The 14,748-nt window shown below is 33.9% G+C and overlaps 2 protein-coding genes across 3 annotated transcripts; both read left to right on the top strand.

Annotated features, from left to right (window-relative positions):
* Positions 1-1,501: 1,501 nt before the first annotated feature.
* On the top strand, positions 1,502-8,236 carry LOC108904478 (neutral alpha-glucosidase C). 2 transcript variants are annotated; one of them, XM_018707068.2, is made up of 15 exons: positions 1,502-1,577; positions 2,096-2,188; positions 4,773-5,003; positions 5,176-5,338; positions 5,390-5,601; positions 5,685-5,880; positions 6,004-6,328; positions 6,379-6,623; positions 6,672-6,929; positions 6,982-7,222; positions 7,300-7,457; positions 7,523-7,633; positions 7,689-7,810; positions 7,861-7,931; positions 7,990-8,236. In XM_018707068.2, the coding sequence occupies exons 1-15, from the start codon at positions 1,570-1,572 to the stop codon at positions 8,109-8,111; spliced, it is 2,556 nt and encodes an 851-aa protein (XP_018562584.1). In that variant the 5' UTR covers positions 1,502-1,569; the 3' UTR covers positions 8,112-8,236. The 2 variants fall into 2 exon arrangements, with proteins under 2 accessions (XP_018562584.1, XP_018562583.1); XM_018707067.2 differs by having other exon boundaries at positions 1,504-1,577; positions 7,984-8,236.
* A 325-nt stretch (positions 8,237-8,561) lies between these two features.
* Positions 8,562-14,604, top strand: LOC108904484 (neutral alpha-glucosidase C). Its single transcript, XM_023456445.1, has 14 exons — positions 8,562-8,569; positions 11,162-11,392; positions 11,574-11,733; positions 11,804-12,015; positions 12,181-12,376; positions 12,430-12,757; positions 12,814-13,058; positions 13,090-13,383; positions 13,447-13,687; positions 13,742-13,896; positions 13,954-14,064; positions 14,121-14,242; positions 14,296-14,363; positions 14,423-14,604. The coding sequence occupies exons 1-14, from the start codon at positions 8,562-8,564 to the stop codon at positions 14,545-14,547; spliced, it is 2,496 nt and encodes an 831-aa protein (XP_023312213.1). The 3' UTR covers positions 14,548-14,604.
* Positions 14,605-14,748: the final 144 nt, after the last annotated feature.

Raw genomic sequence — 14,748 nt, 5'->3', positions numbered from 1 at the left:
CATATTTTTCAAAAATTTAGAAAAAAAATAAAGATGTCACAGGCTCTATTTTTGAGAAAAATGAAAAAAATTGAAAGGCAAAACTGCATCTTTAGATTTAGATTTAGATAGATAGATTTTTTAGATTTAGATAGATTCATTTATGTGGTACAGGTCGCTCAAATAACGTTTTTTCGGTTATAACTTTTATTTTTTTTTAAAAAAAACAGAAATTTTACAATTTATGAAATCTACAAAATTTCCTATCAAATAATATAAAAAAAAATTCACTGTAAGGATATCAAAATTCAACTATTTTATGACCCAATCCAGTGTGCCATGTTCAGGTACTCCTTGACACATTTACATAGGAAACAGCCGAATTGCAATTGATTATTGATTTTGTTTTGCATAAATTATAGTTAAATTTTAGACGTCGAAATATTGTTATTATATAAAAAAAAAATAATAAAAGGCAAAAGTTATAGGAAAATATTGTGCATGCCACTAAATGTAAGCAAAAAGCCGAACAAAAATAAGAAATTTTAACAAATAAAAAGGTTATTTGACATTACAGGAAAACGACTAAAAATTAACAACACCCTGTACCTATTCCTTACAAAAATATCGAAATGCGGTTTTTATCATTCAACTTTTCTCCAAAATTGGACCCATGACACCTACCTACTTTTCTAATCTTCCAATTGATGCCCCAAAACTGGTACCTATAAATGTGGAACTTACCTCTGAGCAATTTTTTTTCCTTAAAGGCTTTGCGGTCCTTTTTCTTTATTGTCAAAGCTGAAAATAATAGATAAAAATTAATGTGTTAATAAACTGTTCTATAGAATACATAGCAAAGGCAATAAATTATTTTGAGTGGTAGTTCAGCTCTGCATTACTTCAATCATTGTTACTCCAAAACCGAAAATGGGAAAGTGATGGACTACTGGCGACCGTTGGTCATTACCTTCCTCAAAAATGTTGTTATATTTTGACCATAGTGTTGAAAGCGAAATATATTTTCAAATTCTGTGAATTACTGAAGGCTGTAACAATTTTTTTATTTTATTAAATTATTTTTTTTTATAATAAATTTTCTATATTTTGGGTTTTCACTGTTTTTATAAATCGATAGTGCTGGGTTTCCCCATTTTTATTACTCCTCGTTCAAAAGGGATATTGTCTTTATGAAAAACTTATTTGCCAATTTTCAAATTCAGCATATCGAAATATAAAAACAAAAATTCGCTGTAGTTAAATTAAATAGTATTCATAATTATACAATTTATTGTTATACATGCATGCATAATAAAATAATACAAGCAAAACTGTGGTGATTTTTTTTTCTTTTTTGAACAAACAAGTACGTATTTGGATTTACTTAATTGTCACTTGCTAAATTGTCTTCATAAATTTTCCGTATATTGATCCTCTTAAAATATTCCATTGTTTGTTGCCATGCACGTTATATTCAACAAATAACACTATTTTGACAAAATCTCTGATCCTTTATCATGGCAGATAAAAAATCTAAGTGTCTGTTTCAAATATTCGATATACAAATTGTATGATCAGATCTATTGGGCAATGCAAAGGTAAGTGGGACTTTTTTAAATTTTTTGCTATAATGTTATAATTATTTATATTAGTTATTTTCTTTTCTTAATTAAATAATTTTACAACCTATTTTTAATAGACCTATGTTCTGTTTTTTTTAATATTTAATTATATTTTGGCTTGTATCTTATTTAAAAAAATATATTATTTAGACAATTTCATTAAATGATAAATACACCTATTGTAGTAGGACCAATAATCAATTATCAAAGTTATTAAGTGGATATACTTACAGCAATTTTGAATAATTAGATGTAAGAAAAAATAAGAATTATCAGTTCTTGGCTCAAGGAAATCTCCTTTTTATATTACAAAATACTCGACTCGTGCAAATAGTTTCATGAAGAATGTAGAAATACAAAGTACAAAGGAGATAAAAAAGAAACTATATTTTTTCAATAAATTAAAATTTGTCTATATGATATAATAGAACAAAAATTTTAGGATTAAAAAATATTTGCAAATGCTTATTAAAAGAAGTACATTTTTATTTTAGGTTACTACTACTGTTACTGGTGTGTCTAACACCGTTCGTTTTTTCTGCAGATAATAATCTGTACAAAAATTGTTCGAGGGTTCCATTTTGCACGTAAGTAAGCCGTTTATGCATTAAAAAAAAAACGATGAAACGCAAACTTTTATGTACGCAAATAATTAATTCGTCAGAATACAGGGTGTAACTAAATAAGTGTAAAACATTTAAGGGGGTGATTCCTCATCGAAAAAAAGATAGGATCTTTCATATAAAGAAACTTCATTGGAGCATTCCTTGTTAAGATACAGCCCCTTAAAGGGGGTACATAAAATTTGTTTAACAATTTTTTTCACAAGCACTAAACAAGTTACAATATTGAAATTAACCTGACATTTTCTACTACCAAAAAGACACTTAGCCAGTAATTTATTTGGTTTACCCCATGGTTGTAAGGGGTGGAAAACGCAACCCCTAAAATTTATTTCCAACGTAACTTTTTGTCTTATTATTTGTTTACCATTTAAAAATTTATTTCCGATAGCCTGTTTCATTCTAAAAAAAAAAATGTCTTGAATTTTTTGCCCAAAATAAACCAGTTCGCAGCAAAAAATTATTTTACTTTATTTTATATTAGGATGGATTCAGTAGAGCCAATTATTAAGAGTTAAAATTTATTAAACAGACCAATAACGCAATGTAATACAAGTCAGTAAGCACATACTTTTTTATAATAGGTTTTAAAGGGATACAGACAGCGACCTTAAACAAGTCGACCATAAAGGAGTACCTAGACTCTTTTCCGTTGTGACTTTTAAATTTCCTTTGCAATTTTGTTGCTTTGTACTTTTTTAAAAATAAATATAGTCATTACTTTGTTTCAGATAAAGTTGAATAGTAGTACTTCACTAATATAGTTAATTCAGCACCAATTAAATGTATCTATTGATAGCGGACTCGCAAACAAAAAAATACAGATTTTACTGTAAACAAACGTCGACTTGTTCTAAGTATTGGGCACGTGTGCAAAAAATTTATCACCAACTATCGTTTTATGACCGCACTAATTTGTATTATACTATTTCATACCACTATAAGACCAATGATTAACCCTTTGGTAAAATATATTCGTTGTGTTGAAATTACGAATAAAAGAACACACCCATCTAGAAAAAATATAGATAGCATGCTGTTTATACACTTTCCCAAAATGATGAAACAATATTCAGTTTTTTTCCAGTTCAAATTTTAAAAAATCGCTGAAACAGGTCAATTAGTAAATAGAAATTGTCACTTTTCTGCAGTATTTTCTTTTTTTTTAGCCATGTTTGACAGACCTATAACATTACCGACATTTTTTTTAATAAGACGCTCTATATTTTATAGCATAAATATATAGCTCTTCTAAAGACGAATTCAGCGATATAAGGTTATACCTACTTTTTGTCATAGTTGTCAAAAAAATGTAAAAAATTGTCTTTTATGTCGTACTGACGACTATTTCAAACATAGTCTCTTCTGTACTTTAAAAAACGTAATCTACTTTTTATTAAGCTTTTTTTTCTCAAAAAAAGTACACATCGATGCACACATAAACTTCACCAGAGTACCTTAGGTAAGCGAAAATGACCGTCGAAATATGATGCTCGCCGTTACTGAAAATCCTCACTTTCCAATAGATCTATCTCAGCCAACTTCAACTTGTCGAAGTCCTCAGTTCACAGAACTCTGAAGTCTCAAAAGTGGCATCCTTACAAAGTTAAAGTCTTACAAGAATTATGGACAGATGACACAGACAGAAGATTACAGTTTTGCGAGGAAATTAAATTTATTTGAAAGACAACCCAACTTAAAAAATCACCTCATTTTCAATGACGAAGCAACTTTTTGCTTAAACGTAACCGTGAACAGGCAAAATACTAGGTTTTGGAGCCTTTGGAGTTTCGGCTGGAATAGCAGGAAATCGCATACTGGGACCTTATTTCTTTGAGGGCAATTTGACAGGCGACATTTATTTAGATTTTTTGCGTTTTTAGCTGATTCAAACCCTGGAACTAATTTTTCCTAACCCTAATGAGCACGATATGCTTGCTGGTGATGTCTGGTTCCAACAAGATGGCGCCTATGTACATTTCCGTCCGCTTGAATGGCCACCACGCTCCCCTGATTTAACTCCACTAATGCGAAGAAACCAGACACTATCGAAGAATTGAAAAAGTTCGAAACATAAAATCAAATATTCGAAATGTAATAATGTAATTGATAACTTGGTTAATGGGGGCCACTTTGAACATTCGTTGTAATAAAATAAAAAGTAATACTAAATTATTGTTTCCTCCATTTTTTGACAACCACCTATGACAAATAAGTAGGTATAACCTTATATCGCTGTGACAATTTCTACTTATTAATTGACCTGTTTCGGCGATTTTTTAAATATTTCAACTGGAAAAAATATGAATTTTATTCCATTATTTTCCACTAACACTTCACGATTAATCCAGCGAAGGTCCAAACTTACACCACTTGGTTTTTATGTCGATCTACATTGTTTTATAGTCACAAAATTAAATAAGTCAAAATAGAACTTTAAATGTGCGACATCGGATTCTTTATTTACATCACATCTCTAGCTCACTATTTCTATATTTGATATATCTAGATTTGTGTCTTTATTGAACAGTACTTGAAAATATTTTAGGACAATGAGATACCAAGAAGTAAACAAGTTCTTCTATTTTTCTGCCGATATTATGAGTTACGCCGTGACGGACAATGTTGTGACTGTGCCACTCAGTAATTTGAACGGTGACGAATTAGATTTACAAATATCCGTCTTATCCGGACGAAAAGCAAGGGTAAAGGTCCTGGAAAAAAATCATAGCCGCTACGAGTTACAGGATGTCCTAGACAAAGATTTCCCTGCTATTAGGTGGGTATCGCACAGTAAAACAGAGGAACAATACGTCTTCGCAGTAGTGAGAAGAGCAATTAATTGTAGAACACTTGCAGTGTTTTGGTTGAGTCTCCTTGGACTACTGCTGTGACGTCGCTTGTTCAACACTTCTTAACTTTCTCTAAAGGTAGTATTGAATCGGTTTCAGCACCGTACACGCAACTACGGAAGAAAGGATGTTATTCCTAATTTCCCAAGAAGATACTAATTTCATTATTCACGTAAACGGTCCTGCTCCGTTCTCTGTAGAATTTCTTTACGACACTCAAGTTGAGCTTGTTCTGAGAGGAGATCGGTTGGTCATGACGAATGTGAGTTAATATCTGAGTAAATTTGCCTGTAACTTATATCAGCAATTTTAGAATGATAGCAGTCAAGCCTTCTCTTTCGATGTGGAATTTGAAGAAGCTCAAAAACTGTATGGGTTGCATCACCATGCTTACAATCTAGGACTAGGAGAAACGGCTGATGGTACGGTAGACCCGTTCCATCTAAAGAATTTTGACACTCCATCCTACGACGTTGGCTCTACAATGGCTTTGTATGGGGCTGTGCCAGTTGTTTACGGTCATTCGTAAGTTGCAATTTCCATTTCATTTACAATTTATACGACAGATATAATAATCATTTTACAACATCGATCTAAACATGTTTCAGGTCTAAATGGACCTCCGGTGTATTTTTGCACAACGCAGCCCAACAGTGGATCGACATTACTTACGCCGAAAGTAACCCAATAGCATACTTTATGGTAGAAAGCGGTACATTTGATTTGTTTGTCATGATGGGACGTACTCCCAAGGAAATCGTCAGGCAGTTCACAGATCTAACTGGAAAAGCGCATATGCCTCAGGTTAATATTCAAATTATAAAATAATACATGTTTAGTCGTCTACGAGTTTTCGACCAATTTTAAAAACATTTTTCAATTTTTTTATTACTGAACCTTTCGCTAAACTTTCGTTTATATCAAAAGTTATGGGCGTTGGGATACCACCAATGCCGCTATTCTTATATGACCCAAGAGGAAGTTAAGAATGTGGTAGCGTACATGGATCAAGGCGATTTCCCGATGGACGCGATATGGCTTGACATCGACTATACAGACGAGAAGAAATATTTTACTTGGAACAAAGAAACGTTTACCGATCCGGAAGAAATGCAGCGAAATTTGTCGTCTACCAACAGAAAGCTTGTGACTATCATCGACCCCCATTACAAGGTCGATGATAATTATCCTGTGTATGCAGGTGCTAAAGACGATCTCTTCGTGAAATGGCCAAATGGAAGTAATTTTGAAGGTTCGTGTTTAATTTATAACAAGAAATCATTTTAACATTAATCTTTTTAGGCAACTGTTGGCCCGGATTGGCCAGTTGGTTCGACTTCCTCAACCCGGAAGCTAGAGATTACTACGCGAGTTGGTTTTCCTACGAAAAATTTGTTGGTTCCACAGAGGTTCTGGCTGGGATCTGGAACGACATGAACGAACCTTCAATCTTCGACGCGCAGTTTGAAAATACAATGCCTTCTGAAACAGTGCACATAGGCGACGTCTTGCATAGGGATGTGCACAACATCTACGGATTTTTACAAGTAAGAAAAACCCTTTCAGCGTGCTTATTTTTCATGATTCCTTTGTAGACCAAAGCTACACACCAAGGTCTAATACAACGCGACAACGGCACCAAGAGACCTTTTATCTTGACTCGCTCCCACTTTGCCGGTTCCCAGAGATACGCTGCCATGTGGACGGGTGATAACCTTGCTCGCTGGTCGCACCTTCCGATTACTTACCCAGAATGTGTCAATTCTAATATGTTGGGCTTGGTATTTTGCGGGGCCGATGTGGGCGGATTTAATGAAAATCCAACTGAACAACTAATACAGAGGTGGTACCAGGTAACGTCACTTTTGCAAGTACTCTTACCACTTCACAATTTGATCATTGCAGGCAGCCATTTGGTTGCCATTCTTCAGGCAACATTCAGCCTCTAACGCGGAGAGGAGAGAACCTTACTTATTTTCAGAGGAAATCCAAAACGTTATCAGAAATGCCATAAAATTGCGATATAAGCACCTGCCGGTCTGGTATACGTTGTTTTACGAACACACTCGTTACGGAGACCCAATTTTAAGGCCGTTTTTCTATGAATATCCGGAATTTTTTGAGCAAGACGACCATGTTCTAGTTGGTAGGTGAAATAACAGTAACGGGCTCGGTAATGTGCCTTGTGGAACACCAGAATACGATTCGTCTAATCTCTTCCAGGGAGTGACATCTTAGCAAGGCCTGTTTTGGAACCTGATGTGACTTCTATAACAGTTATTTTCCCAGGATCGAATACCAACTGGTATAGAGCCGACGACGAATCTTGGTCAGTTCATAAAGGAAATACTTCCGAAGAAGTTGATGTGGATATAAGTACAGTATGTTAAGGGTATTTCATAATTTTCCATAATACAGTTAAATTAATGTAGGGTCTGTATTTCAGTCTCCATACTATTATAGAGCTGGCAGTATAATACCTAGAAAGGATAGAGCAAGAAAATCTTCTACAGACATGCAAAATGATCCCCTAACCATTTATGTAAATTTGGACGAGGTGAGTTGGACGAACCTTTTTGTTAAAAAAATGCCAATAAAAACATTCGTTTTAGAATGGCAATGCCCAAGGAAGGTACTACCAAGATGATTACGAAAGCTTCAAGTACTCCACGGATGATATTTATCTATATGCGACTTTTACTTACATTCCCGCGAGTCATGGTATACAAATTTTGTAAGTATTTCCTAAAAACTTGAATCAATATTTGATTAATTCTTCTCTAGGATTATTGACGGTAATTCTGAGGGATTTGCTCCAGTTTTACAGGAAATCGTAGTTCACAGCATAACTGAAGGTAATTTGATTATTTTTTTTAGTTATGCAACGAATTGTGATACCAACACAAGTTTCAGGTAAAGCAGCAGGTGTCCAATCTAGGTACACCACAAATTCAGAAGGTATCCCTTTGAGTTCTATAGACATCGTCGCACAACTGAAGAAAATGAGAAGCAATGAAATGATGATATTCCTATAAGATAATGATTAACGTATTTTATATTATACGGTTATGGCAAATAAATATGTTTTGAACATGAATATTATAATTTCTAAGTTCTAAGTTTGTAAATCCAGTATTTAAAATATAGATATTTCTGGCAATTGCTTTTTTTAAATCTAATTTTTAATTATGTTTTTAATTTAGTTTAGCTGGTAGTTTTTCCAAATGTTTTAAAGAAAGAGATTAATACAACGTTATACCACTAAATAAAAATATGTTTACTTAACGTACCATAAAATTGAAAAATATGTACGACAGCACAAGTTGCTTTATTTTTCCATGTAGTTGAAAACATTAACCTATTTATCTGTAGATATTTGGAAGAGTAATAGGTAAGTACTCAACAGTATCAATGAAGTGCATTGTGATAAAATCTGTTACCTCTATAAATAACAGAAATATAGTAAACAACTTGTAGTATAAAAAATGTTGAGGTAAGTAGTAAATTACCAAAATTTGTTAATATTATTGGTACTGTCAAAATTATGTCCAGAAAGTTAAATATTTTTTAAAGAATTTTCACCTGTGCAATAGAGTAATAGAGTTGAATGAGTAAAAAAAATTATTTGTTCACAATTTCTTTTGCAAACCGTTCGGTATACCTCCAAATTAGTTGTCTTAGGTAAAAATAAACTAACTTAGATCAAGTTGCATAAATATAATTTTCCTTCCTTGAAAAGTTGTTGGCCTTCAAAAAGTTTTTATTTCATTTTTTGACATAACTCCACCACCTTGATTCCAAATATGATGTGAAGGGGTTTCTGGAGGAGCCGAATATGAATATGAACATTATTTTATAAACAGAGGGTGCTCACAATGCGTTAAATAATATTTTGTTTTTTGTTGCTGTATTTAATGGTAGAGATTTTATGAAAATGAAAAAGAGGATTGTAAAAATATATTTATTTGCGTTTTCTCAAAACCTCTACCAATAAAAAAATACGACAAAAAAACAAAATCCTGTTCAGGGTGTTCTCAGTGTTCGTAGTGTTCTTAATTCAGAAAAAAAATAAGATCACATTCATGTTTGGCTATCTCAAAAACCTTATCTTTTAGTTATCTTAAAAAAATTAAATAAAATTTTATTTGGGAAGACCAATTTTTTAATTAAGCAAAGTTGTACTATGGTAACTTGATCTAAATTGGAATATTTTCTCTCTAGAATCCTACTCTCTTAGTGTTACCCCTTCGCTTCTGGACACCCTGTATAACAAGTTAATTTGGGAATAAGTATAAATTTCACAAATTAAAATTTGGAATAGGTAATTAACATTTTACCAAAGTTTTTAAAACATTTTAAAATTGGATTTAAGATGTGATACTATATTATTAATATTACATGAAACAAATTTATCATCTTGACCAATTTTTTTTTATTGTATCAAATAACGGATACTGCTTGTAGAAGAAAACAAATTTTTAATAGTAAAATCTTGAGAACTTATCACATCACACCACAAAATTTACAATTCAAATTGTCACATACAAGTGTTAGATAAAATATCAAATACTCAAAAAAATTGATTTAGCTTGTTTTCCAATAAACAAATAAACAAAAAACACTTTAGATTTAGATAATATATAGGCGCAAGTAAGTAATTTATATATTATTTTTATATTTCCTTATTATTTTTATTGTATTTCTTATATTCCATTATTTTAATGGTATAGATCAGCATATTTATGCCTTTACTGGCGCTGGCGTACAACCAAAAAATGTATTTAGATTAAAAATTACTGAATTTTGCTTTTTGGTAAGTACCTAAATTATTTTTAATACGTATGATTATTTGGATGACGTGAATCATTGGGTACTTTAATTACACATTTTTCAAATTCATAATTTGATTAAAAGTTCCTGTTTTAAGAGACTCATAATTACTAAAATTCAAGCTAAAATTTAAACACAACACTAATTTCGTACTACAAACATTTTATTTTATTTATTTCAAACTGGAAAACAATTGTCTTTAAATTTACTAAATGTTTCACAATAATAGTTGTTTACATTTTTTCCGTAGGACAAAGTCTGCCGCGTGCACACGTGGTATGCACCAGCTGTGTAGCGTTAGGTTAAGCGCTGTTGTAATGAAACTTCCCCATATTAATACTCGCTGTATTTTGAAAACTGTTAATCTTACGCCCCTGTAATACACAACTTTTTTATTCATTTATAATTACTCTATCTCACGCTGAAGTAATGGCAGTCAAACTTCTTACACCCTGTATTGTGATTTACAACTTATCCAAAAAAATTTGGGAATAGATGCGTCATGAAAAATGGAGTCAATATCGTAAAAAAATTAAAGTTGTCGTATTTTCAACCTTTACATTGCTGGGGTACTGTGGTCTCTAACGTCATTCGCCCACGTAGCCTCAAGCGATTACGAATATGTACTGAAATCCGATTTTACTAATATCGTTGTTGTGATAGTGTTTTCATTAGTTTTTCAAGTGTCAAAAATGACTTACGTGTATAGTAACTCGGAGTTGATGGTTGTCGTTTTAATTTATGGTGAAGCACAGTTGTAACATCAGGTATGTCAAATTATTTTATTAATTAAAGCCACAAGTTAATTTTATTAATTAATAACAATAGCGGCAAAAGAAGTTGAATTTGCTGAAAATAAGTGTTATTTCCTTACTTGGGAAAGAATTCCCTTCAATTTTTTGTCCGTTCATTTTTTATTACACTTTTCCGCCGTGCCGGTTGCCGACTGCATGCTTTGCCTTGCGTAAGGTTTTACAATGGACCAGTTTTTTGGATAAGTTCTGAATCACCCTGAATAGTCAGTTAAATATTGATTCCTGAAATATTTTTTACATATGTTGTTAATAATTTCAGGCTTTGGTTAGCGACTGCTTTTCTTGCAACGGCAGTGCAATCGATAGACTACAATGTCTTCCGAAACTGCAGCAGGGAAGCGTTTTGCACGTAAGTGTTTAAATAAAAATCCATCAAACTATCGACAATAGCACGTCCTCGCACAACATGATTAGAATCAGTGTGAAAATTACTTTTTCAGAAAGTTCCGGAACCAAGTCTTGGATGAAAATGCACAATTTTTTGCCGACGTATCTGATGTGTCGAGCGTTTTGAATGTAATTAACGTGCCTTTAGCTAATGGTAATGGAGACACTTTAACTTTAGCTCTAACGATATTAGCTGAACATAAAATGAGGGTCAAGGTTTTGGAGCCCGACCATCGTCGATATGAACTTGTTGACGTGCTACTTGATGACATAGAGGAATATCCGTAAGTGTGGAACTAAAACAATTACACCTTCTTTCTTACACCTTACCTTACCTTACCTTACCTTACCTTACCTTACCTTACCTTACCTTACCTTACCTTACCTTACCTTACCTTACCTTACCTTACCTTACCTTACACCTTACCTTACAACTTCTTCTAAATCTAAATAGTCATGTTTCAGGCCTTCAGTGGAAAAGACATCTGATGAAATAACTATAACTTCAAGTCACGCGGAACACTGCAAAGTCGTGGTGAGGAAGGGGCCACCATTTGTGGTTGAATTTTACCATGAAGGTCGACTGGAGGTAGTTCTAAATGGAGACAGGCTAGTTATGGAAAATGCAAGTACCTATTACCAAATAGCTCTAAATCGGTTACCTCTTGCTTCTATTAAAATGTTCTATCTTTTAGACCGATACAAGCCAGGCGTTTAGTTTTGCTGTCGAATTTGAGGGATCTAGCAAACTCTATGGACTTGCACACCACTCCTATCAACTTGCCTTGAAAGAGACAACAGACGGTTCGTCCGATCCCTTCCGATTGAAAAATACAGATAACTGGGGATACGACGCAGACTCGACCACAGCTTTGTATGGATCCATACCAGCAATCTATGGACACTCGTAAGTTGCAAAGTAATAAAAAAGTAAAAATAGCATAGTTCGTATCTAGATTGATTAAAGATTAATTTGTTCGACGTTCAGACAGATGGCAATGTAACCAGTGCGCATCTGAAACTAACGTAATTTGCTTAAGCTGATGTTTGAAGCTGTTTTAAAATTTTACAGAGCTAATTTCACATCGGGTGCATTTTTACACAACGCAGCTCAAATGTTTGTGGATATCACTTACTCGGGTAATAGACCTTCAGCTTACTTTATGGTAGAAGGTGGTTCCTTAGATCTTTTCATACTCATCGGACCTACGCCTAAGGACGTAGTAAGGCAGTATACTTCTTTAACTGGTGTCAACAGCATGCCACCGGTAATACTTTATCGATAGTGTATGACAGTTTTGATACAAAATGTTTTTAAAAGGCATGGGCTTTGGGTTACCACCAAAACCGCTACACTTACTGGACACAGGAAGAAGTCAAAGAGGTAGTTGCGTTGATGGATGCTGCTGATTTTCCCTTGGACGTCATCTTCCTCGACGATGGCTATACCAACGGGAACAGGTACTTCCAGTGGAATCCAGAAAACTTCACTGATCCTTTGGAGATGCAGCAAAACGTATCGGCCACTGGTCGCCATATGATCGCGGTTTCTGACCCACATGTGGCTGTGGATGAGAACTATTTTATGTACGTCGAAGGCAAAGAGTTAGATTTCTATGTGAAGAATTCCGATGGAAGCGATTTTCAAGGTATGTAGATAATTAAAGCTGAAAGAATATAACTTCATGTTTTTATGTCTTCGAAGATTACAGCTGGCCGGGGCTGTCAGTATGGGTGGACTTTTTGAATCCTGCCGCTCGAGATTGGTACGGGAATCTATTCCTCTACGAACATTTTCAAGGAACAACTGAAACCATTGGAGGATTCTGGAACGACATGAACGAACCATCTATTTACAATGACACCATTGAAAGGACATTTCATCCAGAATTAGTTCATTATGGGCAAGTCACGAACAGAGAAATTCACAACATATACGGACTATTACATGTTAGTAAACATTAACAAATGTTTCTTTAAGCAAAATATTTATCAAATATCTTTATTCTTCCTTCAGGTTAAAGCTACCAACAAAGGATTAGCTATAAGAGACAATTATGAGAAACGAGTGTTCATCCTAAGTCGTTCCCATTTCGCGGGATCTCAAAGATATGCTGCTGTATGGACTGGAGATAACATCGCTGACTGGCCTCATCTTCGAAACAGTATCTCCGAATGCCTTACATTCAATTTGTTAGGAACGGTAATGTGTGGTGCAGATGTTGGAGGCTTCTTCACAAATCCAACAGACGAGATCTTCCAGAGATGGTATCAGGTAATCATTAATGTGTATAATTAATTTCCAAGGTATCACGGCCCTACAATAATACTGTTACAGGCTGCTATTTGGATCCCATACTTTAGAGCTCACTCCAACAAGGGAACAATTCGTCGAGAGCCCTATCTGTACCCTGAAGAAATTCAAGCAGTGCTGAGGCTTGCCGTGAAGACACGCTACAAGCACATACCATACTGGTATCTGCTCATGTTCGAGCATACCCAAAGCGGAGATCCCCTGATCAGACCACTTTTCTACAGTTATCCTGAGTATCTCGAGTACGATGACCACCTGTTATTAGGTGAACCTAAATGATAATGCCTTTCTGGCAAATTTTTAATTTTTGCTTCTTCAGGTGAGGAAATTCTTGCAAGGCCTGTGCTGGAGCCTGAAGTAAGTGAAGTGGCAGTCACTTTTCCTGGAAGTAATTTGTGGTACAGAGTTGATGACGACTCATGGAAGATTTATGAAGGTGCCAGTGAACAAAATGTAGCTGTAAACATTACCACAGTAAGTATTTAACATAGTTAGTCTAAATGGTGGAAAACGATCTATATTCGATTTCAGTCGCCATTCTTTTACCGAGGTGGCAGTATAATTGTTAGGAAAGACATTGAAAGACCATCCACCACGCAGATGGCAGATGATCCATTCCAATTGTATGTGACTTTAGATGCTGTAAGTTATTTGCTTACAACTTTGGCAAAATAGATTCTGTAATTGTGTACTTGTAGAATAACAATGCAGAAGGACGAATATACTTTGACGACCATGTTAGTCTAGAATTTAGTACTAAAGAATCTTATTATTACTCTAGACTCATATACGACTATGCAACAAATGGAGTCAAATTCGAGTAAGTAATTTTAAAGTGTTACTATTAGTTAATACGATTTACTGAACTTCCAGAACCATTTCCGGCAATCCTGAAGGCTTTAATGCACGTATCCAAAGTATTGTAGTACACCAACAAGGAGGTAAGAAGGAAACTTACAAAAAAATATATTAAATTAAAACTATTTGACTGTTTTTTCAGAAAACAAAGAGACTGTGACCAAAACTTACACAACCACAAGAGATGGCACACCTTTGGAAAACATAGACATCATTCAGATGCATAAACTAATGCAAAGTGACAATAGCTTCACTCTGTATCTCTAGACTCGAGATAATACATTTTGACGATAAAAAATAAAAGATTTCTGACGTACATTAAAAGCTTTTTTTTATTACTACAAAAATTTACAAAAATAAACTTATTTGCTTCAAACTATTTCCACTCCATACCTAGAATATAGAATGCAATGCATAAACAGACGCGGTGTCCTGTGGATGAAATGATCTCTAAGATGTTTTAAATAA

Source organism: Anoplophora glabripennis, unplaced genomic scaffold (genome assembly GCF_000390285.2).
Source record: "Anoplophora glabripennis isolate ALB-LARVAE unplaced genomic scaffold, Agla_2.0 scaffold84, whole genome shotgun sequence".
In the NCBI taxonomy this organism is placed as follows: domain Eukaryota; kingdom Metazoa; phylum Arthropoda; class Insecta; order Coleoptera; family Cerambycidae; genus Anoplophora; species Anoplophora glabripennis.
Note: the sequence above shows the minus strand (reverse complement) of the source record. Positions and strands in the feature narration are given on the sequence as shown.